The following is a 23,685-nucleotide window of genomic DNA, read 5'->3' on the forward strand; positions in this document are numbered from 1 at the left end:
TGATAAAAAAAAGGCTTGCACCTACCGGAAGTAGCGTGACGTAGTCAGTTGAACATATACGCAAAGTTCCCTATTGTTTACAATGATGGCCGCATGAAGTGAGAGAGATTCGGACCGAGAAAGCGACAATTTCCCCATTAATTTGAGCGAGGATGAAAGATTTGTGGATGAGTAAAGTGCAAGTGAAGGACTAGTGGGGAGTTGAAGCTATTCAGATAGGGAAGATGCTGTGAGAGCCGGGGGTGACCTGATATTCAGCTGGGAATGACTACAACAGTAAATAAACACAAGACATATATATACTCTATTAGCCACAACACAACCAGGCTTATATTTAATATGCCACAAATTAATCCTGCATAAAAACACCTGCGTGTTTGTTATGCTAGCTCCTAGCTCCTCTGCTAGCTCCTAGCTCCATAGAACACGCCAATACAATTCAAACACCTGATCAACACACACAATCACTCAGCCCAAAAGACCGTTTACCTAACCCAAGGTTCATAAAGCTTATATATTTTTAAAAAGTTACGTACGTGACGCGCACATACGGTCAAGTTATCGAATGTTTAGCAGCCAAGGCTGCATACTCACGGTACCTGATATTCAGCTGGGAATGACTACAACAGTAAATAAACACAAGACATATATATACTCTATTAGCCACAACACAACCAGGCTTATATTTAATATGCCACAAATTAATCCTGCATAATAACACCTGCGTGTTTGTTATGCTAGCTCCTAGCTCCTCTGCTAGCTCCTAGCTCCATAGAACACGCCAATACAATTCAAACACCCGATCAACACACACAATCACTCAGCCCAAAAGACCGTTCACCTAACCCAAGGTTCATAAAGCTTATGTATTTTTAAAAAGTTACGTACGTGACGCGCACTTACGGTACGGTACGTGTTATGCTAGCTCCTAGCTCCTCTGCTAGCTCCTAGCTCCATAGAACACGCCAATACAATTCAAACACATGATCAACACACACAATCACTCAGCCCAAAAGACCGTTCACCTAACCCAAGGTTCATAAAGCTTATGTATTTTTAAAAAGTTACGTACGTGACGCGCACTTACGGTACGGTACGTGTTATGCTAGCTCCTAGCTCCTCTGCTAGCTCCTAGCTCCATAGAACACGCCAATACAATTCAAACACATGATCAACACACACAATCACTCAGCCCAAAAGACCGTTCACCTAACCCAAGGTTCATAAAGCTTATATATTTTAAAAAAGTTACGTACATACGCAAAAAAAAGCCAAAGCTGCATACTCACAGTAGCACGTCTGCGTCTTTGTCATCCAAATCAAAGTAATCCTGGTAAGAGTCTGTGTTGTCCCAGTTCTCTACAGGCGTCTGTGTATCCAAATCAAAAGTCCTCCTGGTTAGAGTCTCTGTTATCCGAGTTCTTCCATCTTGACTGCATCTTTCGGGAATGTAAACAAAGAAGCGCCGGCTGTGTACTGTTGTGGCTGACTACGTTCGAAAAATACGTCCATTTCGCACCGACAACTTTCTTCTTTGCTTGCTTGGCTTCCTTCTCCATAATGCAATGAACATGATTGAAACAGATTCACGAACACAGATGTCCAGAATACTGTGGAATTATGAAATGAAAACAGAGCTTTTTCGTACCGGCTTCAATGTGGAAGGCATACCCGTGTTCGTCGGGCTACGTCACGCGCATACGTCATCCTCAGAGGCGTTTCGAACCGGAAGTTTAGCGGCAAATTTAAAATGTCACTTTATAAGTTAACCCGGCCGTATTGGCATGTGTTATAATGTTAAGATTTCATCATTGATATATAAACTATCAGACTGCGTGGTCGGTAGTAGTGGGTTTCAGTAGGCCTTTAACTATGCTGTTGCTAACGACGCTAAGGCTAATTTAGCAACTTAGCAACCGGACCTCACAGAACTATGATAGAACATTAGCGCTCCACCTACGCCAGCCAGCCCTCATCTGCCCATCAACAGCCGTGCTCACCTGCATTCCAGCGATCAACGGCGCGACGAAGGACTTCATCCGTGGGTTTGGCGGCAAGCATCGGCTAGGCGTCTGCTATCAGGGTAAGTAGTCCTTGTTGTGTTGCTGTAAGTATTGTACTTAGCCGCTAAGACACCGATCGATCCAACCTACAACGTTCTTCTTTGCAGCTTCCATTGTTCATTAAACAAATTGCAAAAGATTCACCAACACAGATGTCCAGAATACTGTGGAATTTTGTCGAAGAAAACAAGAGGCTTTTCTATCGGGTCCGATGGGGTCCAACCACTTCCGTTGCTTTTGTGACGCCACGCGCATAAATCATATCCAAAGGAGTTTTTCAACCGGAAGTGTGGCGGGAATTTTAAAATGTCACTTTATAAGTTAACCCGGCCGTATTGGCATGTGTTGCAATGTTAAAATGTCATCATTGATATATAAACTATCAGACTACGTGGTTGGTAGTAGTGGCTTTCAGTAGGCCTTTAAGTGTTTACTTTCTACAATATTCTAACAAGGCGCATAACAAGAATGAAAATGATTTAAATTTTCTTTGGTAACTTTGAACTTCCCAATCAAAAGTTGACAGTAATGAAATTATTCTTGTTCTTTATGACCTCCAATCCTCTGCACGTTGATGTAGACATGTGGTCCAGTCTTCTCTTCACATCTCTTACTCTTCCCCAACATCTCTTCTTTCACATCATTATTTTCTTTACACAAGCGCTTGTTTTGCTCTTCCACTTTCTTCATTTGACTTTTGCATTCTTTCATCTCCTCTGATGTGAACTCCACTGCCTTCTTCAAGCTAACAATCATGGCGGCTCTTTCTTTACATTCTTCAACAAGGTCGGCTAATTTCGACTTTAAAGGGCTTAAAATAGTTTTCAAATGACAAAACTTCAAGTCACTCACCTTCATCTTTCGTCTTTATCTCCGTTGGTGATTTGCTGGAAGTTGGTGGCGCTGATTCTCTTTCATGTTCTCTTTTAGCGGACGTCGCCATCTTAGCATAGCAGTAGTCGCCCATCTTCTATCACGTCTTCAATCTTCACTTCAGATATCGCTCCAAACTCAATGCACGTTTCGTGGCTTTGGAAAATACCAATTGAGATATTCGTTGCTATATTTGCTGTGAATCATATGACTTTAAGATCGTGAATTTGAAGAATCTCCGAACAACCATAGCATGCGGTCTTCGTCTTTTTGCTTGGCTTCAAATACATTTGCGCATGCGCTATAACCAGCAACTTCCGTTTCCTATTCCACAGCAGTGTTTTTTCAAAATAAAGGCATTTTAATCTTGTTTTAGAATTACGGTTAGCAAAAGTATCTAACATCAAATAATCTGCAACTACTGTTTGAAAATAAAAAATATATATATACAAGCACGTGCACAGACTTTTTCCATGGCTGTTGTTCAAACCAGAAAAAGGGCAAACATCGAACAAAAAAATCATACATTTTAAATACTACAAGAAAAACAGAAACATTTTTCAACCCACTTAGTTGTTTTAGTTAAAAACCTTTATTAAGTCAAATGATTACTCTGAATAAAGAAGAAAAGCACTAAGAGTGTAGTTTGGTTGATATCAGCACTTCAGTCATCAACAATTGTATCATCTGAGAAATGGACATAGAAACAGTGTAGGTCTGACTTCGTAGGATATGTACAGCGAGCAGTGAACATAGTGAGTTCAGAACGACATGGTTTGGGATTATTTTGAAGTGTGTCTGACGGATAAAAAACTGGCAATTTGCAATGACTGCAAAAAGTTGGTTATGCGAGGAGGAACCAAGACGTCTGCCTTTAATACGAGCAATTAGATCTCCCACCTCTTCAAGAATCATAAGGAGATACACGATGAATACAAGCGGAAGATGGATGAAAAGCAAACACTGAAAAAAAGTAGTACCACACAGTTGTCGCTTAAAGACTCCGCAGAGAAAAGACAAAAATACAACAAAAACCACCCCAAGGCGAAAGCCCACGTTGTGGTCAGGGACAACGCCCGCAGTGTGGCAAAAGCTACGGTGGAGTTTGGTGTGGCTAGTCTGCCCTGCATGGCACACACTTTGCAGCTTGCAGTGAACAGAGGTGCCCTGTCTCAACGCAGCTAGGCCACTTCAAGCACTCACCACTAGCTTGCAGCACATTTGTGTTACTCATACAAATACGTTAGAGCAGGGCAGATTGAGCCCAGTTTATAATTCCCTGTTATACAGTATGCCAGGCAGCCTTGCACTAAAGGAGGACTATGTTATTGTGTACTTTATTACTCTGGTATACTCTGGACTGAAGCTGTGTGCCTTCATTGTTTTTCTAGCTGTTGTTTTGAGGCATGTTTAAAAAAAATAAAAAATAATGCACTTTGTGAAAGTCAAAGTGTAGTACTTCCTATAGTTGTAGTGGGTATCAGGATTATCTCAGGGAGAGCATGTCCCAAATTCCAAGCTGCTGTTTTGAGGCATGTTAAAAAAAATAATGCACTTTGTGACTTCAATAATAAATATGGCAGTGCCATGTTGGCACTTTTTTCCATAACTTGAGTTGATTCATTTTGGAAAACCTTGTTACATTGTTTAATGCATCCAGCGGGGCATCACAACAAAATTAGGCATAATCATGTGTTAATTCCACAACTATATATATCGGTATGGATTGATATCGGAATCGATAATTAAGAGTTAGACAATATCCGAATATTGGCAAAAAAGCCATTATTGGACAGAGCACACCCCTCTACCACTGGTGTGTGACGTCATCGCTGCCTGTGCAATGCCTTCCTGCGCCGGTCTAAACGAACACTGTGATTAATCATCATTCATTTATGGTAACGCAATATATTCTTTTTAGGACCCGTTTACACCAAGTAGGTTATCCAGGGTAAATCCCACCTAACCTTATCCTTGTCCACACACACAATGCCACCGTTTAAGACCCCCTCCCCGCCTCCGTCAGCCGGCGTAACGAGACCTAATACGCACGCGCGGAATATGCACACATCACAGTTTTAACTCCAGGGTTGCTTTGTGTGCAAGTTCTTAAATTTAACTTATCTTAACAATATCCAGTGTTGTGGTATTTCAATTAACTGGAATCCAGTGTGCTTTGGGGCCCTATTGTAGTGAATCACACATTGGAAAGTTCTCTTCTCGTCCAAGAAGTGTTGTATCCCAAATAGCTGCAATCGCTTTCTCTTAAGGTATTCATGTGTGATTTCCACAAGTGTCTGTACATGTAGAAGAAGGAGAAACACGGGCATGTCTGGATGACTCGCCTCTATATTTCCAGTGGTTAGCTCCGAGTTATGATACCGCTTTATTATGAAGCTGGCTGTGGCGCGTTCTTTCTGACATCACTTCCTGTGTGGGGCGTGTCTTTCTGGCGTCACTTCCTGTGTGGGGCGCGGTCTTTCTGGCGTCACTTCCTGTGTCGGGCTCGGTCTTTCTGGCGTCACTTCCTGTGTCGGGCGCGGTCTTTCTGGCGTCACTTCCTGCTTGGGGCGTGGTCTTTCTAAACAGCTAATTGGTTATTTTCCCTTGTGTGTTTTTATGTGTTTTTATGTGTTTAACTGCGTCTGCATTATATGTGAACCTTTTACAGCACACTGAACAACTAAATGGTTTTCCTCCAGCGTGTGTTCTTATGTGTCGACACAAAGAGTTGTTATGAGAAAAGCTTTTGCCACAAAATGAACAATTAAATGGTTTTTCACCAGTGTGTGTTCTCATGTGTTGAGTCAAATGGCTATTTTGAGAAAAGCTTTTGCCACAAACTGAACAACTAAATGGTTTTTCACCTGTGTGTGTTCTCATGTGTTGAGTCAAACAGCTATTTTGAGAAAAGCTTTTGTCACAAACTGAACAATTAAATGGTTTTTTACCTGTGTGCGTTATCATGTGTTCAGTCAAAAAGCTATTTCGAGAAAAGCTTTTGTCACAAACTGAACAATTAAATGTTTTTTCACCTGTGTGTGTTCTCATGTGTTGAGTCAAAGAGCCATTTTGAGAAAAGCTTTTGCCACAAACCGAACATTTAAATGGTTTTTCACCTGTGTGTGTTCTCATGTGTTGAGTCAAATGGTTATTTTGAGAAAAGCTTTTGTCACAAACTGAACAATTAAATGGTTTTTCACCTGTATGTGTTCTCATGTGGTAAGTCAAATAGATATTTTGAGAGAAGCTTTTGCCACAAACTGAACAACTGAATGGTTGTTCACCTGTGTGTGTTTTCATGTGGTTAATCAAACGGCACTTAACAGAAAAGCTTTTACCACAAACTGAACAATGAAATGGTTTTTCACCTGTGTGTGTTCTCATGTGTTGAGTCAAATGGCTATTCTGAGAAAAGCTTTTGCCACAAACTGAACAATTAAATGGTTTTTCACCTGTGTGTGTTCTCATGTGTCGAGTCAAACTGCACTTTGTAGTAAAACTTTCAGCACAAACTGAGCAGCTCAAACATGTTTTACCTCTCTTCTTTGTAGAGCATTCAGAGTGTTTGTTGTCAGTGTGAGTCCTCATATCACCTTCACAGTCTTTATCGCTGCTCAAAGGTTCTTCAACCTCGTCTTCAGCCTCACTATCTGATAGTGGAGCTAAGAGGTTGTCTACTTGTGGTTTCTCTTCATCATCTTCAGTCTTCACAGAGAGAATACTCAGTGGAAACTTGGTGTAATCAGCTTCCTCTCGTCCTAGAAGACACTCTCCCTCCTGAGTGATGCAGAGTTCCTCCTCTTCCTTTTTAATGCAGGGTGGTTGTGGAGTCTCCTGCTTCAAAGTGGAGCTCCCCCCTAACTGAGGGGAAACTTCTTCTGGATTACCGATCAGCTGCTGGACATCTGCAAGACACAAACAACAAAAGCACACTTTCTTCTATGTACTGTATGTGTGTGTAGTAGGGTTGTACAGTATACTGCTACTAATAAAGTATCGTGGTACTAATCAATTGAAATTGGTACTATACCACCTTTGAAAAGTACCGGTACCGTTCTTTCATCTGAATGCCGCTGTGCGGCGGTGACTACCTCCAGGGCCCATGTTGTGTCGGGGGTAACACTGGGTCCATAAAGCTCCGCTCTTTGGTCAGAAGGACGAGGCCGTCGATTAGTTACAACTTGCTCACTTTATTTATTATTCCCACAGGGCACAACCGGACATCCACCATGCTATTAACACTCCTGCACATGCTACCACTACCTCTCCTTACTCGCCCACTCACTTACTCACGTCACTCACCCCACATACTGCCACTCTTAAAGGTGCACACACACATACACTACTCTCACAACTCTCACAACTTTAAAACACGCCTCGCCAAATGTGGTGATTAGTATTACCACCTTTGCTTCAGACTTAGGTCAACATTTAAATAATAAGCATTCAGATCTGCACAAGGAGTTTAAATAGTGACAGGTATAATGTAGTTGTTACACCTGTCCTGCTGCTCTCTCTTTACTCGCCCGCTCACTCACTGACGTCACTCAGACAACACGTTGACATTCTCACAAACACACATACTACTCTCATAAGTTAACCAGCTCCCCTGCTGTGCACATGTAGATACGTAGACGCACACACAGCTGCTTAGTTTGATGCCAAATATTAGCGCAGTTAAAACTGCCCAATTAGCAGTCAACTAATGACTTACAGCATTACTACCTTGAGCACGCCCGATCTCGTCCGATCTCGGAAGTTAAGCAGGGTCGGGCCTGGTTAGTACTTGGATGGGAGACCGCCTGGGAATACCAGGTGCTGTAAGCTTGAGCGCAGCGACGGTTTGTAGGGAACTGCTGCCACACGCTGTAACCACCGAAGACAGCAAGAACTTGACTCGGTGAAAGAAACAACGTGAGTATGGCTCCCTGCTCTTCGTGCACCGTTCTCATGGATAGGTTGGCCCTACTAGAGGACCTTGTCCGCCAACTAGAGCAGAGTAATTTCGTAACTTTAGACGCTGTGGACACTAGCATTAGCTGTAGTGAGCTGACTAGCCTAGTTTGTAACAGCCCTAAGAGGCCTACAAGCAAAGGTGAACCGGTTGAGACGCATAATAGATTTAGCCCTTTAGCTAGTCCTACACCCCAGGCTACCGGGCACCCTTAGTCATAGGGGTCTCCATCACCCGAAACAAACAGCTTAGCAAACCAGCCATAATTAAGTGTATTCCCAGGGTCAGAGCACCTGACATTGAGGCTAATCTTAGGGAGCTAACTCGCAGCAGGCCTAGTAAACTTGTACCACAGGCCAATTGCACCACTATAGCTACGCAAACATAGTTGTACACGTAGGCTCCAATGACATTAGGATGAGCCAGTCAGAGATTACAAAGAGGAACATAGCTAGGACTTGTAATCTCGCTAGAAAGATGTCCAGGCATGGAGTACTTGTCTCTGGCCTCCTGCCTGCGAGAGGCAATGATGAGAGGTATAGCAGATTAGTCTCGCTTAACAAGTGGCTGTCTAGTTTTTGTAGAGAACGTTCATTGATAATTGGTCGTCTTTCTGGGGGAAACCGGGCTTGCTGATGAGGGACGGCCTCCACCCTAACCGGGAAGGCGCCATCACTCTATCTAGAAACATAGATTACTGGTTAAGTCACACTTGACTAACTACACTAGAGCAAGCTCGGACAAAGGCAATTACAGTGTCTGTTACACCGAGTAAGGAGTCAGTTAAGCTAGAACTAACCAGCGCCAGGCTAAAAATTCCGGCACACATAGCATTTCTTGTAGATTTATACACAACTTGCAATGTTTTTTCTGTAGCGACTGTATCAGATGTGAACATGCATTCTACTGAGGTGGCAAATAATGACGCGTTCAATCTATCGCAACACCAAGCAAACAATCTGAAAATCCCCATGATATCAATAATATACTATTCAAATTATTTAAGGCGCACTGTACAAAACAAACATAACATTATTAATATCACTACTATGGATAACACTAACAAAAAATCCTCAAAACAGCCCACTATCTATAATATGGGCCTTTTAAACATCAGATCATTGTTTCCCAAAACGTTACTACCGTATTTTCCAGACTATAAGGCGCACCTAAAATCCTTTTTTTCCTCAAAACTCGACAGTGCGCCTTATAACCTGGTGCGCCTAATGTACGGAATAATTTTGGTTGAGCTTATCCACCTGGAAGCTATTTTATTTGGTACATGGTCTAATGACAAGTGTGACCGGTAGATGGCAGTCAAACATAAGAGATAAGGGTAGGCTGCACTATGATGGCAATATGTCTCAAGTAAACAACACCAACATTTTATATGTTCCATTGAAAATATAGAACATTACACACGGCGCTCAAAAATCGATTAAAATGTTTAAGTACGACGTTGGTAAGCAATTAAGCCGCACCACTTGATGGATTATAACGTGCTTCCACATACTATAATAGTAATACTATAGTATTAGTATTATACTATTGTATTATTATGGTGTGTGTATAAGGTAAGACATTATCTGGCATTTTGTTTCGTAATATTATGTAAAAGCAACTTTTCGTACCTTCTGGTACTTGCTGATGTGTATTTCGGATCTGCACTAATCCTGAAAAATTGAGCACATCCGCCTTTGTAGTATGTGCCGAGTCAAAAAGCTTATTTTTCTCTATCTTTTTGTTATGGGACATTCATCCTCCGCTGTTGCCATTTCTAATATAAAGTAGTGTAAAGTTCTTACTTATATCTGTCAGTAAACTCGCCATAAAAGCACTAAAACATACCGGTGTAGTGAGTCAACATTATTCACCCAAGGAACTTTAGTTATTAGAGTTCCGGGCGGGCGTTTTTTCACGGGACACGTTTCCAGTGTTGTTGTTTCCGGATGAGGAGATGCTGCTCCGTTATTGATTGAAGTAAGTCTGAATGTCATTAAAACAGTTAGCTCCATCTTTAGACACTACTTCCACTCCTGTCCTTGCACGCTACACCGCTACAACAAAGATGACGGGGAGAAGACGCTGTCGAAGGTGAGCCACGTAAATAAGACCGCCCACAAAACGGCGCATCCGGAAACGACTGTCAGAAGGCGGCTTGAAGATGATCAGTAAAACATAATCTATGCAACATTTTGACCAAAATCAAGAATAGACCATTCATTGGCAGTGCGCCGTACAACCCGGTGCGTCCTATTGTCCGGAAAAAATGGTAATTAATGAGCTCATTAGAGACAACAATCTTTCGTCATTGGTCTCAGCGAAACCTGGCTCAAAGAAGATTAATTTTTCCCTCTTAACGAGGCATCTCCTCCTAACTATACGAATGCTTATATTGCCCGTCCCCTTAAAAGAGGTGGAGTGGTCGCACTAATGTACAATAAAAACCTTAACATTACCCCTAACCTAAGTAATAAATATAAATCATTTTAGGTGCTTACTATGGGGTCTGTCACGCAGCTACCTCTCTACCTAGCTGTTATCTACCGCCCCCCTGGGCCCTATTCGCACTTTATCAGTGAATTTTCAGAGTTTGTCACTGATCTAGTGACGCACGCAGATAATATAATCATAATGGGGGATTTTAATATCCATTTGAATACCCCATCAGACCCTCCGTGTGTGGCGCTCCAGACTATAATTGATAGCTGTGGTCTTACACAAATAATAAATCAACCCACCCATCACAACGGTAATACGATAGATGGAGTCCTTGTCCGGGGTGTCACCACCTCCCAAGTTATAATACTCCCGTACACTAAAGAAATGTCCGATCATTACCTTATAAAATTCGAAGTTCTGACTCATTGTCAACAATTTACTAATAACCACTGCTTTAGAAGGTGCAAAATTAATGCTGTCACAACTATGACTCTTGCTTGCCTACTGCCTTTGGTAATGGCGCCATTCCCAAATTATGTGGGCTCTATCGATAACCTCAATAACAACTTTAATGACGCCCTGCGCGACATCATTGATAGTATAGCACCGCTAAAGCTAAAAAAGGTCCCTTAAAGGCGCACCCCATGGTTCACAGAAGAAACTAGAGCTCTTAAACTATCATGTAGAAAGCTGGAACGCAAATGACGTGCGACTAAACTTGAGGTTTTCCATCAAGCATGGAGTGATAGTTTACTAACTTATAAAGGCATGCTTACCTTAGCTAAAGCTAATTACTGCTCCAATCTCATCCGCCTCAATAAAAATGATACTAAATATGTGTTCAGTACAGTAGCATCGCTAACCCGACAAAGGACTCCTGCCAGTAGCTCCACCCACTCGGCAGATGACTTTATGAATTTTGTTAATAAGAAAATCTAACTCATTAGAAAGGAGATTAAAGACAACGCATCCCAGCTGCAACTGGGTTCTATTAACACAAAAACAAATGTATGTACGACGGATTTTGCACTCGAAAATAGTCTCTCTCTTTTTGATGAAATAACATTAGAGGAACTACTGCGGCGTGTAAATGGGATAAAACAAACAACATGTATACTTGACCCACTTCCTGAGAAACTTATCAAAGAGCTGTTTGTAATAGTAGGGCCATCAGTGCTAAATATTATAAACTTATCACTTTCCTGGCACTGTTCCCCTAGCATTCAAAAAAGCGGTTATTCATCCTCTGCTCATTTTGTCCACCAGCGACGCTGAGATCATCGTTACGTCTCGTCTCCATTACTATAATGTGTTATTTTCGGGTCTCCCTATGTCTAACATTGAAAGACTACAGTTGGTACAAAATGTGGCTGCTAGACTTTTGACAAGAACAAGAAAGTTTGATAATATTACGGCTATGCTGTATATACCTTTATATACATATATACGTACATATATATATATATATATATATATATATACATATATATATATATACACCTATACTGGCTCACCTGCACTCATGTGTCGAGTCAAAGAGCTATTTTGAGAAAAGCTTTTGCCACAAACTGAGCAGCTCGAACATTTTTACCTTCACAGTCTTTATCGCTGCTCAAAGGTTCTTCAACCTCATCTTCGTCTTGTGGTTTCTCTTCATCATCTTCAGTCTTCACAGAGAGAATACTCAGTGGAAACTTGGTGTAATCAGCTTCCTCTCGTCCTAGAAGACACTCTCCCTCCTGAGTGATGCAGAGTTCCTCCTCTTCCTTTTTAATGCAGGGTGGTTGTGGAGTCTCCTGCTTCAAAGTGGAGCTCCCCCCTAACTGAGGGGAAACTTCTTCTGGATTACCGATCAGCTGCTGGACGTCTGCAAGACACAAACAACACAAACACACTTTCTTATATACTGTATGTGTGTGTAGTAGGGTTGTTCGGTATCACTACGAGTTCAAAAAGGAGTGAGGCTAACGCCACGCTACTGGGAACTGTAGTTAAGCTACATAGTGTCGCTACTTGTTGTGCACTACTGCCCATCACTGATTCTAACTCCTAAATAAACGCAAGCAAAAGTCAGCTAACAATGCAGGTAATGGGGATGCACTCTATTTCGCCTATAAAAAAACTCTAAAAAAATATCCAGCAACTTTTTATATACACGCTGTAAGTATATATGTACTGTAATAACAGACACATTCATAATAACATGTAATATTTACGTATTTTCATAATTTTTTATCATTTTAAGCAAATGGCGGCACATTATATTCACAGACGCATCACAAAGTTCGCTATTTCCTTCAACACCATCACCAACTATTACTAATAAAGGCAGACTTCACGAGTGCCATCAAAGAATACTTTGGGACAAATTATGATCCAGAACCTTATATTTTTGAGCCTGAATATAAGGAGGATGAGCTACGAGTTTTAGAAGCTGAGTGATAAGCAGGGATGATACTCGAACCCGGTTTTCCCAGTTGTTTGATAAGAAAAGAACTGAATCCTCGGACTCGAATCCCTTTTTGAGAACCGGTACCTGTTATCGAGACCACTATAGTAAAGAAAAAGAGTTGGTTCTTTATTCGAATCCCTGGGAACGAATCCCGTCCCGACAAGAAATGCCCCGTGTGACATCACAAGAAATGACGTCACGTAGCTCAGCCATTAGGCGCAGATGGGGAAAGCAGGAAAAAAACGTACCGGAAAAGCCGCTCCAAGGCATGGCTTCATTTCACCAAAAAACCAGAGGAAGCAGCAATATGCAAATATTGCCAGGCTTCGCTCTCGTGTAAGAGGGGGAAGCACAACAAGCGTGTCGTGTCTTCGACACGTGTTGAAGCAGCGGCAGAGACGACGAAGAACGCCCCTCTTCTTCTGCCAGCTGCCCAAGTCCCAGTTACAGTGGCGGTGACGCCGGTGAGTAACTAACGTTAACTGTTGCCGGTTAATTTCCATATCTGCACACTTGTAGTAACGTTACCTCTTATGTCAACCAGGACTGCAGTAATGTTAGCTAGACTAACGTTACCTAAGCATAGTCAGCAGCTAACGGTAACGTTAACGTGAGCCTTTTTGTATGTGTCTGATAACGTTAATGTTATCTTGTAGCCTACATCACGACAGAGTTTGCAAGTCTGTCTAATAAACTAGTGCTTTCTTTATTTCTTTAGTTTATTTGGAACATGAACACACTTACAGTATAATACATCACAGTTTCATATCATTTCACTTTACAGGAGTAGGAAGAAGTAAAGCTTATTTAATCCTACCCCTTTCCCACTTCATAGCGTTTACAAATATATACATCATTTACTGACCTTTTTATCATAAAATATCTGTAAATTAGTATATACAACAGTTTTGTAATATGTAATTAATTAATTCAGTCATTATTAATATACTGAGATGATGAATATCTTATTTTCAATAAGGTTGAAAGTATTTCTCATAATTCTTCTTCTTTGTACTTTGTAAGCACTATTCATTAGAACAACCTCTTAAAGTGGATCATATCAGTACAATGTTTAACTTCTTTACTTCATCCATTCCATCATTTAATTCCACATCATTTTAGCTGTTTGCAATTTTACCAAATCATCGAACTTTAATATTTTTGACTCAATAAATAAAGTGTTTGTATGTTCTCTATATCCAACATTATGTATCAGTCTAATTGATCTTTTTTGTAACACGGTTAACGAATGTAGCGCACATTTGTAGTTATTTCCCCACATTTCTGCACAATAACTCAGATATGGTAATACTATAGTAGCGAGCAGTAGAGAATGTGAAGTGATTTGTTAAACCAAATATTGTGTTTTTTTCCCCATTTACAACAACCTATCTGGACTCGATAAGAGAATCGATTCGATAAGAAGATTCGATAATAGGCTCGAAATCGATAATTTCTTATCAAACATCATCCCTAGTGATAAGCAGATCAAGCAATTAGCACTATTGCTAAGTGCTAAACAAAAAATACAAACTATATGCCATCCAATCTCGATTAAAATCACTTTTTATTTAAATTAAGGCAGTTTTTCCGGTGCAGGATACTACTGCGGTAACTTCCGACAAACATTTCCGCCATTTTTGATAGAGGTAAAAATGCTAACAGGTTCTTTGTTTACATTGTTCAACAAAGTCGCTAATTTCTATTTTTAGGGCTTGGAATTCAAACAGCTTTCAAATGAGGGAACGCAACACACTCACCTTCATCTTCGCTTTTCAGATTGTTCTCCGTTGGTGGCGCTGATTCTCTTTCATGTTCTCTTTTAGCGGACGTCGCCATCTTAGCATAGCAGTAGTCGTCCATCTTCTATCACGTCTTCAATCTTCACTTCAGATAACACGCCATCGCTCCACACTCAAAGTCCGTTTGGTGGGCTTAAGAAAATGTGAATAGTTGAGGTATTTGATGCTATTTTTGAATCTATAAGATCGTAAATGTGAAACTTCTCCGGAAAGCCACGCCGCTTAGTCCGCCATCTTGGACTTTCCGCTTTACCACTGTTCCATGTGTTTGCGCATGCGCCAGAAGTGTGCAACTTCCGATCGACAACTGCACTTTAAAAAATAAAATACCTTTTAAATAACTAGCGGCCCTTTTCATATTTTCTTACATTTCTGGCTCATAATTGAAGTGCTCCTCATCGCGAAAACAATTTTTGATATCAAAATATTTTGGAGATAGAAATTCAACAAAAGTCGACAATGTTGTATTCTGTCTTTTAGTGGGTTCAAGCAAACGGCAAGTTGTTTCATAAAGTAAGTCTTGTGAAAGTGTGAAACTAATAACATAATCAACCAGAACTTACAATTAGCCTGACATCCAAAAAAAGAAAACACATAGATTTGAATTGAATTGAATTGAAGTATTTATTTCAAACCTGCACAGTACAATAATTGTTTTTGTTTTGTTTTAGATTTTGGCAGAGCCATTTATGCAAGGCTTGAAAAGGGGTTGGATGAAGCAGATGCTTATAATATCCCAACCCCTCTCACTCACTCCACATTCAACATAAACCATATAATACAATAACAATCCCATACAAACAAAAACAAGAAAAACTCCTGTACACTAACAATATAATAGTGCCACTGTTAGTATAAGACAAGACAAGACGAGACAAAATACACACACACACACACACACACACACACACACACACACACACACACACACACACACACACGCACACACGCACACACACACGCACACCCACACACACACGCACACACACGCGCACACACACACACACACGCACACGCACACACACACACACACATACAGGCCCAAACACTGACCATACACCTATCTCCCATCACTCTGTGCTGAGGGCATCACTAATTTCCTCCTCGTACTCCTTCAGTACTTCTTTTTTAAACAGTCTTTTAAATGGAATCCTGTTGGAACAGGTTTTTAACTCGTCCCCTAAGTTGTTCCACAGACTGACTCCACGCACTGAAATGCACATTGATTTTAAAGTTGTTCTAAATTTAGGCAAATATAATTTGTTGTTTCCTTTTAGACTGTAACTATGGTGAGCATCTCTATCCTGGAATAGGTTCCGTATGTTGAGTGGTAGAGAGTTTTGGGATGCTCCAAACATAATTTGAGCAGTTTTGAAGTTGATCACATGGTGCAGTTTAAGTTGCTTTTGATTGATTGAGACTTTTATTAGTAGGTTGCACAGCGAAGTACATATTCCGTACAATTGACCACTAAATGGTAACACCCGAATACGTTTTTCAACTTGTTTAAGTCGGGGTCCACTTAAATTGATTCATGATACAGATATAAACTATCAGATATACTATCATCATAATACAGTCATCACACAAGATAATCACATTGAATTATTTACATTATTTACAATCCGGGGTGTGGGTTAGATTTGGTTGTTATCACCAGTCATCAACAATTGAGAACAGAGAAATGGATATTAGAACAGCGTAGGTCTGACTTGGTAGGATATGGACAGCAAGTAGTGGACATAGAGAGAGAGAGAGAGAGAGAGAGAGAGAGAGAGAGAGAGAGAGAGAGAGAGAGAGAGAGAGAGAGAGAGAGAGAGAGAGAGAGAGAGAGAGAGAGAGAGAGAGAGAGAGAGAGAGAGAGAGATCAGAAGGCATAAGAATAAGTATCTGCATTTGATTGTTTACATTTGATTATTAACAATCCGGAGAGGGTGTTAGTTTAGGGTTGTAGCTGCCTGGAGGTGAACTTTTATTGCGGTTTTGAAGGAGGATAGAGATGCCCTTTCTTTTACACCTGTTGGGAGCGCATTCCACATTGATGTGGCATAGAAAGAGAATGAGTTAAGACCTTTGTTAGTTCGGAATCTGGGTTTAACGTGGTTAGTGGAGCTCCCCCTGGTGTTGTGGTTATGGCGGTCATTTACGTTAAGGAAGTAGTTTGACATGTACTTCGGTATCAGGGAGGTGTAGCGGATTTTATAGACAAGACTCAGTGCAAGTTGTTTTACTCTGTCCTCCACCTTGAGCCAGCCCACTTTGGAGAAGTGGGTAGGAGTGAGGTGTGATCTGGGGTGGAGGTCTAGAAGTAATCTGACTAGCTTGTTCTGGGTTGTTTGGAGTTTAGATTTGAGGGTTTTGGAGGTGCTAGGGTACCAGGAGGAGAGTTTTGGGTTGCCCTAAACATAATTTGAGCAGTTTTAAAATTGATCACATGGTGCAGTTTAAGTTGCTTTAACTCCATGAATAGTGGATTTGAATGATGTCTGTAGTGAACATTGGACACAATCCTAACGGCCTTTTTCTGCAGAGTGACTAAAGGCTGTAGATGGGATTTATAACAATTTCCCCAGACTTCAACACAATAATTTAAATACGACATAATAAATGAATTATACAATAACAGCAGAGCATTGGTGTTCAATAAATGACATCATCTCCTCATCATTCCAACACATTTAGCAACTTTTGTCCTCAGGTAACTTATATGAGGCTTCCATGAGATATTTTCATCTATTACCACTCCTAAGAATGAATTTTTTAAAACATATTCTATTGGTGTATCATCAATAACAATCCTGATGGGTATATTACTTTTGCGATTGCTAAAGAGCATGATTTCGGTCTTCTTTAAATTCAGAGACGATTTGTTGGTATTAAACCAAGTTTTTAACTTGATCATCTCCTCAGTCACAGAGGCCAGAAGTTGCTTCACGTCGTCACCTGCACATGTAATGGTTGTATCGTCAACAAAGAGGTTGAACTTCAGCAGTGTTGATACTTTACATATTTCATTGATGTACATTATAAATAGTGTGGGTCCTAGTATCGACCCCTGGGGGACTCCACAGGTTATGTTCATGAGAGTAGATTGATGTTGGTCGATCTGAACAATCTGCTGTCTCTCATTCAAGCAGCTCTTCAGCCATTTCCCTGCCACTCCCCTTATGCCATAGTTTTCCAGTTTATTTACCAAAATCTTGTGGTCAATGGTATCGAAAGCCTTTTGCAGGTCAATAAAAATTCCTATAACAAATTTGTTATTCTCGATACTGTTAGATTCCGGTAATTGACGCACAAAGTTCTTTTGCAAGTCAAAATCCAGCCCTCTGTCAAAGGGGTCTTGTCCTCTCGGCGCAGACGGTCTTACCGGCTGCTCCACCGACGTTGGCTCTACTCAACTGGATGGCGAGGCAATTCGCCTAGTTCTAACTGCCCTGTGTTGGTTCAGCGTCTGTCCCGCTTCCCTTTGTGGGCGACTCGGCAGAGAAGCCTATCTCTTAAGACCGAGTCAAAACCCCCCAAATCCCGCTGTTTAATGGTAGCCTGCCTCTAATGAATCTTGGCTTTTGTTACTGACTAGGTTAGATTCGAGGGCTGGGAAAGGAAAAGCCCTTCAGGACATATTTGTAAGCGGACTGCAGTAGAGTGACCTTTCAGAGCTAGGTGTTGGGTAGACAGAAGTCCTAACTTTTTTACGTCAAAGACGCAATGGTACGATAAGGGATACAATCTTGATACTTTTTATAATGCTTTTCATTGCAGGCTCAATAGCGTAAGCATTGCACAGCGTCAATAAATCATTCACAATAATAATGAAAAATTGTAAAATTGTAATAAATGGCTAATCAATGAGTATCTAATTCAGTTTAAATGGCAGTTCGGTTGGATCTTACTGTGCAAGGTCCTTCGGGGAAAATCCAAAAATGCTTCGGCTGCGTCAGCAGAAGAGAGGGGCCAGCAGGAGAAGTGGTGTCGGCCAAGAGCCGTGGCCTGGGCGGCCAACGCCCTTGTTCCTCTGGTAGATTCGGAAGTCAGTCCTCGGGTGCCAGGATGCAGATGTCGAATCCTGTTCCTCTTCTGCTTTTGTTGCAGGGGGAGATCAGATGGAGAAAAGTCTCTTGTTTGTTGAATTAAATCCTTCTTGGAGAGATGGAAAAGTTATTTTTGTCCAAGCAGGTCAAGAGTCCTCTCTGTAGTCCATCCGATTCCATGTCGAAGTACGCAATCCCCTATAACAGCGAATTCTGCATCCTTATATACCAGTGACGTGCAGTCAGGGGAGGCAGGTGAGGCGGTGCCTCACATGCCATCATGGAAAGAAAAAAAATGTAAAAAGAAAAAAAAAAAATTGAATTGTTATATGTATCCAGTGATTATACTGTAAAGTTATTTTCCATTTAACTTCACCAGTTTTAGATTATTTTTATTCAAAATCGCTGAATTTTCACATTTGCCGTTCAAATACTGAGAAGGGACTTGCTGTGATCAGCAGCTAGTTGAGGCACGTCACTCAGTTGAGCCTCATCATGGATTGCGGACTCGACTAACTGTTGGCCTGCTGTGCAGTGAGACCGTATTGCTACATCAATTATACTATACATTTCCATAGTTTAGTTAGCTGAGGTATATAATGTACAGTGTATTTTGTCAACAACTGTATGTGTGCAACGTATTTCTTGTGCTGAGCAATCATAAAACTGCTGCGAAAACGCACTGGCTGAGGCTCGCAGTAATCCCGCCTCCTTGTGGATTGCACCCCCGCCGTAGAATGCACCCCCTGACGGGAGTGTTATATCAACCAAAGCCCACACTTAAACATTCCACGTGCAAGATTGAATCTATTTAAAAAAGTTATTTAATAAGAAGCCAAAAAGTGCAAAAAAAAAAATGTTCGTGTTGGAGGAGTTGTGAATGACTGCTGGGCCACAACATTAGGTACACCTGCAGACTGCAGCACGGATTTCATATTTCAGTCATTCACAACTTTTCCAACACGAACATTATTGTAAAAAATGAAATGCTCCCCGGGACGATGGCTTTTAACCATTTTTTTTCTTTTTCTTTTTATGTATTTATTCATTTTACATTTTATATTAAATGTCTTGGTTTTTCCTCCCTCTGAAAATCCTAAGAAATGTTTAACAAGCCATCCTATAATAACACAACAGCTATTAATGTAACAATACCATCGAAATATACTTATTAACGGACTCTTTTAGAGCACAGCTTAAAACTCACCTTTTTACCGCAGATGACTTTTGATTTATGTGTTCATTGTGAGTCTTAAATGTTTAGTTTAGATTCCTTTGTGTGTCTCAGTCTCTGTTTTTTGTTGTTGTTTTTTTTGTTTTGTTTCTCCACTCGGGCTGCGCCCCGGGGCTGCGCCCCGGGGCTGATGTAACAGTTGGTTGAGGGGCGCATAATAAATGAAAATAACATAACATAACAAAACAAATATATTTAGTGATGTTTTTTTCATTATTTTAGCAATAGGCTAATGTATATTACTTTATATACTGTATATTCTACAAGAAACACAAAACTAAATTATTTACAATTGCAGACACAAGGTTTCGTGCAGCTTCACTCGTAAAGGAAGACGGAAGTCCACGCAGGAGAAAAATGACTACAAAGATGGTGTCTGGGTTTTTCTTATATATATATATATATATACAGTATATACATATTAAGTATTTCATACATATATATATATATATATATATATATATATATATATATATATATATATATATATATATATATATATATATATATATATATATATATATATATATATATATATATATGAAAGACTTAAAGGTATACTAGAGGATAATGTGGATCATGTTGACTATTGGTCCTCCCAATTGTCAATCATTCTGGTGATGTTATGTAAGGACATTATATATATATATACAGCATATTTATATATATACGTAACATCACCAGAATGATTGAAAATTAGGAGGACCAATAGTCAACACGATCCACCCAGAAATAAATATCGATATGGCTTATCGATAAGCCATTTAAAAAAAAAAAAATTATATTTATTTATATGTATCATTATTCTCCTACTCACCTTTACAGTAGAGGCCTCTCCCCTTTCACTTTCTGTGCTCCTCTGACCTGACTCCTACAGGTCAATAGGGGTTGTGGAGTGATTATTATTATTATCTACTGATAATAGTCATACGTGAATGAGCTCAGCTCCTGTTCTCCTCCATGTGTAAAGTGAGAAACACAGCTGATGCTCCAGAAGGAAGAAACCCCAAAGATAACAAATGGTAAAAAAAGAGGGCACATTTAACTGTATAAATAACCAGGACCTTTATGATGCATTTCAGGCTAACTAGCTAACTAAGTAGCAGCATTGTTTTAGAGCGGGAATGTAACTTTTTGTCAAACACAGACCTGGTGTAAAGTGGAGCTAATACATCTTACTACAAGCAGTGATGAATACTTACTTTCTTGAAAAAGTTTCTTATGTCCATTTTGCATGCGGATGCCATGGGCCCGCATGAGCTCCGGAGGATTTGCAGCCAAGGCAGGGAACCACTTGGGGATGTTGGCGGACAGGAAAGACAGCGCGTTATTTCCTTCTTCGCCTTCTTTGATGTTGATTATTCTAATGTTATCCCATTGCTTCTGTTCTCGAGATCTATCATTTTTTTCTCAATCTGCGTGAGCGTGCTGGTGAAATTGAGCATAGCGTCCTCATTGCTCTGGACGCGTGTTTCAATAGAAGACACTTTATTGCGGACAGATTCTATATCGGCAGCGTGCTTGGGTAAAGTATCTTGAATTGAGCCAAGTTGATCCTCCAATTGCTGGAATCGCTTTTGGGATCTATCCTCAGCCTCATTGAAAAATGGCCCGAGTAAAGTCTCAAGATAGGCCTCAGTGACGACAGGTGTTTGAGACGAGGACGATCCCGACTCCATTGTTGCCCTTTTCATCAAACTTTTGTAACGGGTGTGCAACAAATAAGGAAAGCGTCGTTCATAAAAGAAAAACTTATGGCAGAAATCCAAGTAGCTTAGAATTTTTTAGAGTTTTTTAGAGCATGCACAGGGGAGCTGCAGTTTTGGACGTGCTCTACTCCGCCATTTCACAAACATATCAGAAGTAATCATACCTCGTTGGCCTCATAAACGCCAAGGGAATAAAGTTTATTTTCAATCCGAGACTCCATTAACGTCTTCCACATCAAACACTTATCATCTCCTGCTGCTTCCTTAATTCCCTCACATATTAATTGTCCCCCCAACAACGTGACCAAACCGGAAACAAAACATATATTCCCCACTCAATTGACATGGGTTTGTAAAAAAAAAAAGTTAACATAAACTTGCATGAATTAACCCAAGGAAATACCTTTTTAATCACATTATGTGTACAATATGAACTTATCTTTATTCATTGTATTTATTTATTCTCACCAACTATGACATTATTGATCAAATATACATGTTGCTTCTGTCAGCAGCTACACTGACATTGATGTGTCTCTGAGAACTGAACACATTTTTATAACTTATAACAAAATGTGTTTATACAGTAACCTGCTCACATGAGTCAGATTACAGCAGGGGTGTCAAACTCATTTTAGCTCAGGGGCCGCATGGAGGAAAGTCTATTTCCACATGGGCGGGACGGGTAAAATCATGGCATGATAACTTAAAAATACAAACATGACAAAGTCAAAGAGTAAAAGTTGGCAGTTTGTTATGCAAACAGTTACCCAGCATCACTTATGCATCAACGTCAGTTTTGATACATCTCAACTTTGCAGTGAAAAAGGGTGTAGTGCAGGTTTTTGAGCGTGCACAAACTTGACACATGAGGCCCCAGGTCCCTGGACTGAAGAAGGAGTAACCAAGCACTTGAAGCATCATCTATCTTACTGTTCAGGAAGGTTTCTGATACAGAGAAGACATGGGGTCATGAGTGGATAAGATTATGCTCCAAATAATCCAAGTTTGTATGAATACCTCAGATATTTGTGAAAGAAGCAGTGAGGAGGTCCTGGGTAGGGTGGATGTCACCACATATGAGCAACATACCCCAAACTAAACAGCTAATTGGTTATTTTCCCTTGTGGGTTCTTATGTGTTTTACTGCGTCTGCATTATGTGGGAACCTTTTCTAGCACACTGAACAATTAAATGGTTTTTCTCCAGCGTGTGTTCTCATGTGCCGCCACAAAGAGCTGATTTGATGTAAGCTTTTACCACAAACTGAACAATTAAATGGTCTTTGTCCAGTGTGTTGTCATGTGCCGAGTCAATATTCTCTTAACAGAACAGCTTTTGCCACGAATTGAAGAATTAAATGTTTTTTCAGCTGTGTGTGTTCTCATGTGTTGAGTCAAAGAGCCATGTTGAGAAAAGCTCTTGCTACAAACTGAACAGTTAAATGGTTTTTCTCCTGTGTGTGCTCTCATGTGTTGAGTCAAAGAGCCATTTTGAGAAAATCTTTTGCCACAAACTGAACAATTAAATGGTTTTTCACCTGTGTGTGTTCTCATATGTCGAGTCAAACTGCTGTTTTGAGAAAAGCTTTTGCCACACACTGAACAATTATAAGGTTTTTCACTGGTGTGTGTTCTCATGTGTTGAGTCAAATAGCTATTTTGAGAAAAGCTTTTGCCACAAACTGAGCAGCTCAAACATGTTTTACCTCTCTTCTTTGTAGAGCATTCAGAGTGTTTGTTGTCAGTGTGAGTCCTCATATCACCTTCACAGTCTTTATCGCTGCTCAAAGGTTCTTCAACCTCATCTTCAGCCTCACTATCTGATAGTGGAGCTAAGAGGTTGTCTACTTGTGGTTTCTCTTCATCATCTTCAGTCTTCACAGAGGGAATACTCAGTGGAAACTTGGTGTAATCAGCTTCCTCTCGTCCTAGAAGACACTCTCCCTCCTGAGTGATGCAGAGTTCCTCCTCTTCCTTTTTAATGCAGGGTGGTTGTGGAGTCTCCTGCTTCAAAGTGGCGCTCCCCCCTAACTGAGGGGAAACTTCTTCTGGATTACCGATCAGCTGCTGGACGTCTGCAAGACACAAACAACAAAAACACACTTTCTTCCATGTAC

The 23,685-nt window shown here is 40.5% G+C and overlaps 3 protein-coding genes and 1 non-coding gene across 6 annotated transcripts in view; 1 reads left to right on the top strand and 3 right to left on the bottom strand.

Moving 5' to 3' along the window:
* The window catches only part of LOC133632307 (gastrula zinc finger protein XlCGF17.1-like), a 607,858-nt gene that overhangs the window by 291,823 nt on the left and 292,350 nt on the right, over window positions 1-23,685 (bottom strand). Inside the window, exons 1-2 of one of the 3 annotated variants that reach the window (XM_062024678.1) lie at window positions 11,927-12,134; window positions 3,631-6,844 (exon numbers count right to left, since the gene is read on the bottom strand). The exons of 1 other annotated variant lie outside the window; for it this stretch is intronic. In XM_062024678.1, coding sequence (XP_061880662.1) covers window positions 5,526-6,527 — 1,002 coding nt within the window. In that variant the 5' untranslated portion in view covers window positions 6,528-6,844; window positions 11,927-12,134 and the 3' untranslated portion in view covers window positions 3,631-5,525. Of the gene's footprint in view, window positions 1-3,630; window positions 6,845-11,926; window positions 12,135-23,685 lie in introns of those variants that run through there. One more of the 3 variants, XM_062024676.1, reaches the window with a different exon arrangement.
* Window positions 1-23,685, bottom strand: part of LOC133632342 (oocyte zinc finger protein XlCOF6.1-like) — a 309,811-nt gene that overhangs the window by 59,032 nt on the left and 227,094 nt on the right.
* LOC133632997 (5S ribosomal RNA) lies at window positions 7,648-7,766 on the top strand. Its single transcript, XR_009821747.1, has one exon. It is a non-coding gene; the product is annotated as a 5S ribosomal RNA (ribosomal RNA).
* Window positions 22,395-23,685, bottom strand: part of LOC133632323 (gastrula zinc finger protein XlCGF17.1-like) — a 293,261-nt gene continuing 291,970 nt past the window's right edge. Inside the window, exon 3 of the mRNA XM_062024700.1 lies at window positions 22,395-23,643. Coding sequence (XP_061880684.1) covers window positions 22,841-23,643 — 803 coding nt within the window. The 3' untranslated portion in view covers window positions 22,395-22,840. The remainder of the gene's footprint in view (window positions 23,644-23,685) is intronic.

The sequence above is a fragment of the Entelurus aequoreus genome, linkage group LG17 (assembly GCF_033978785.1).
Source record: "Entelurus aequoreus isolate RoL-2023_Sb linkage group LG17, RoL_Eaeq_v1.1, whole genome shotgun sequence".
Classification (NCBI taxonomy): Eukaryota; Metazoa; Chordata; class Actinopteri; order Syngnathiformes; family Syngnathidae; genus Entelurus; species Entelurus aequoreus.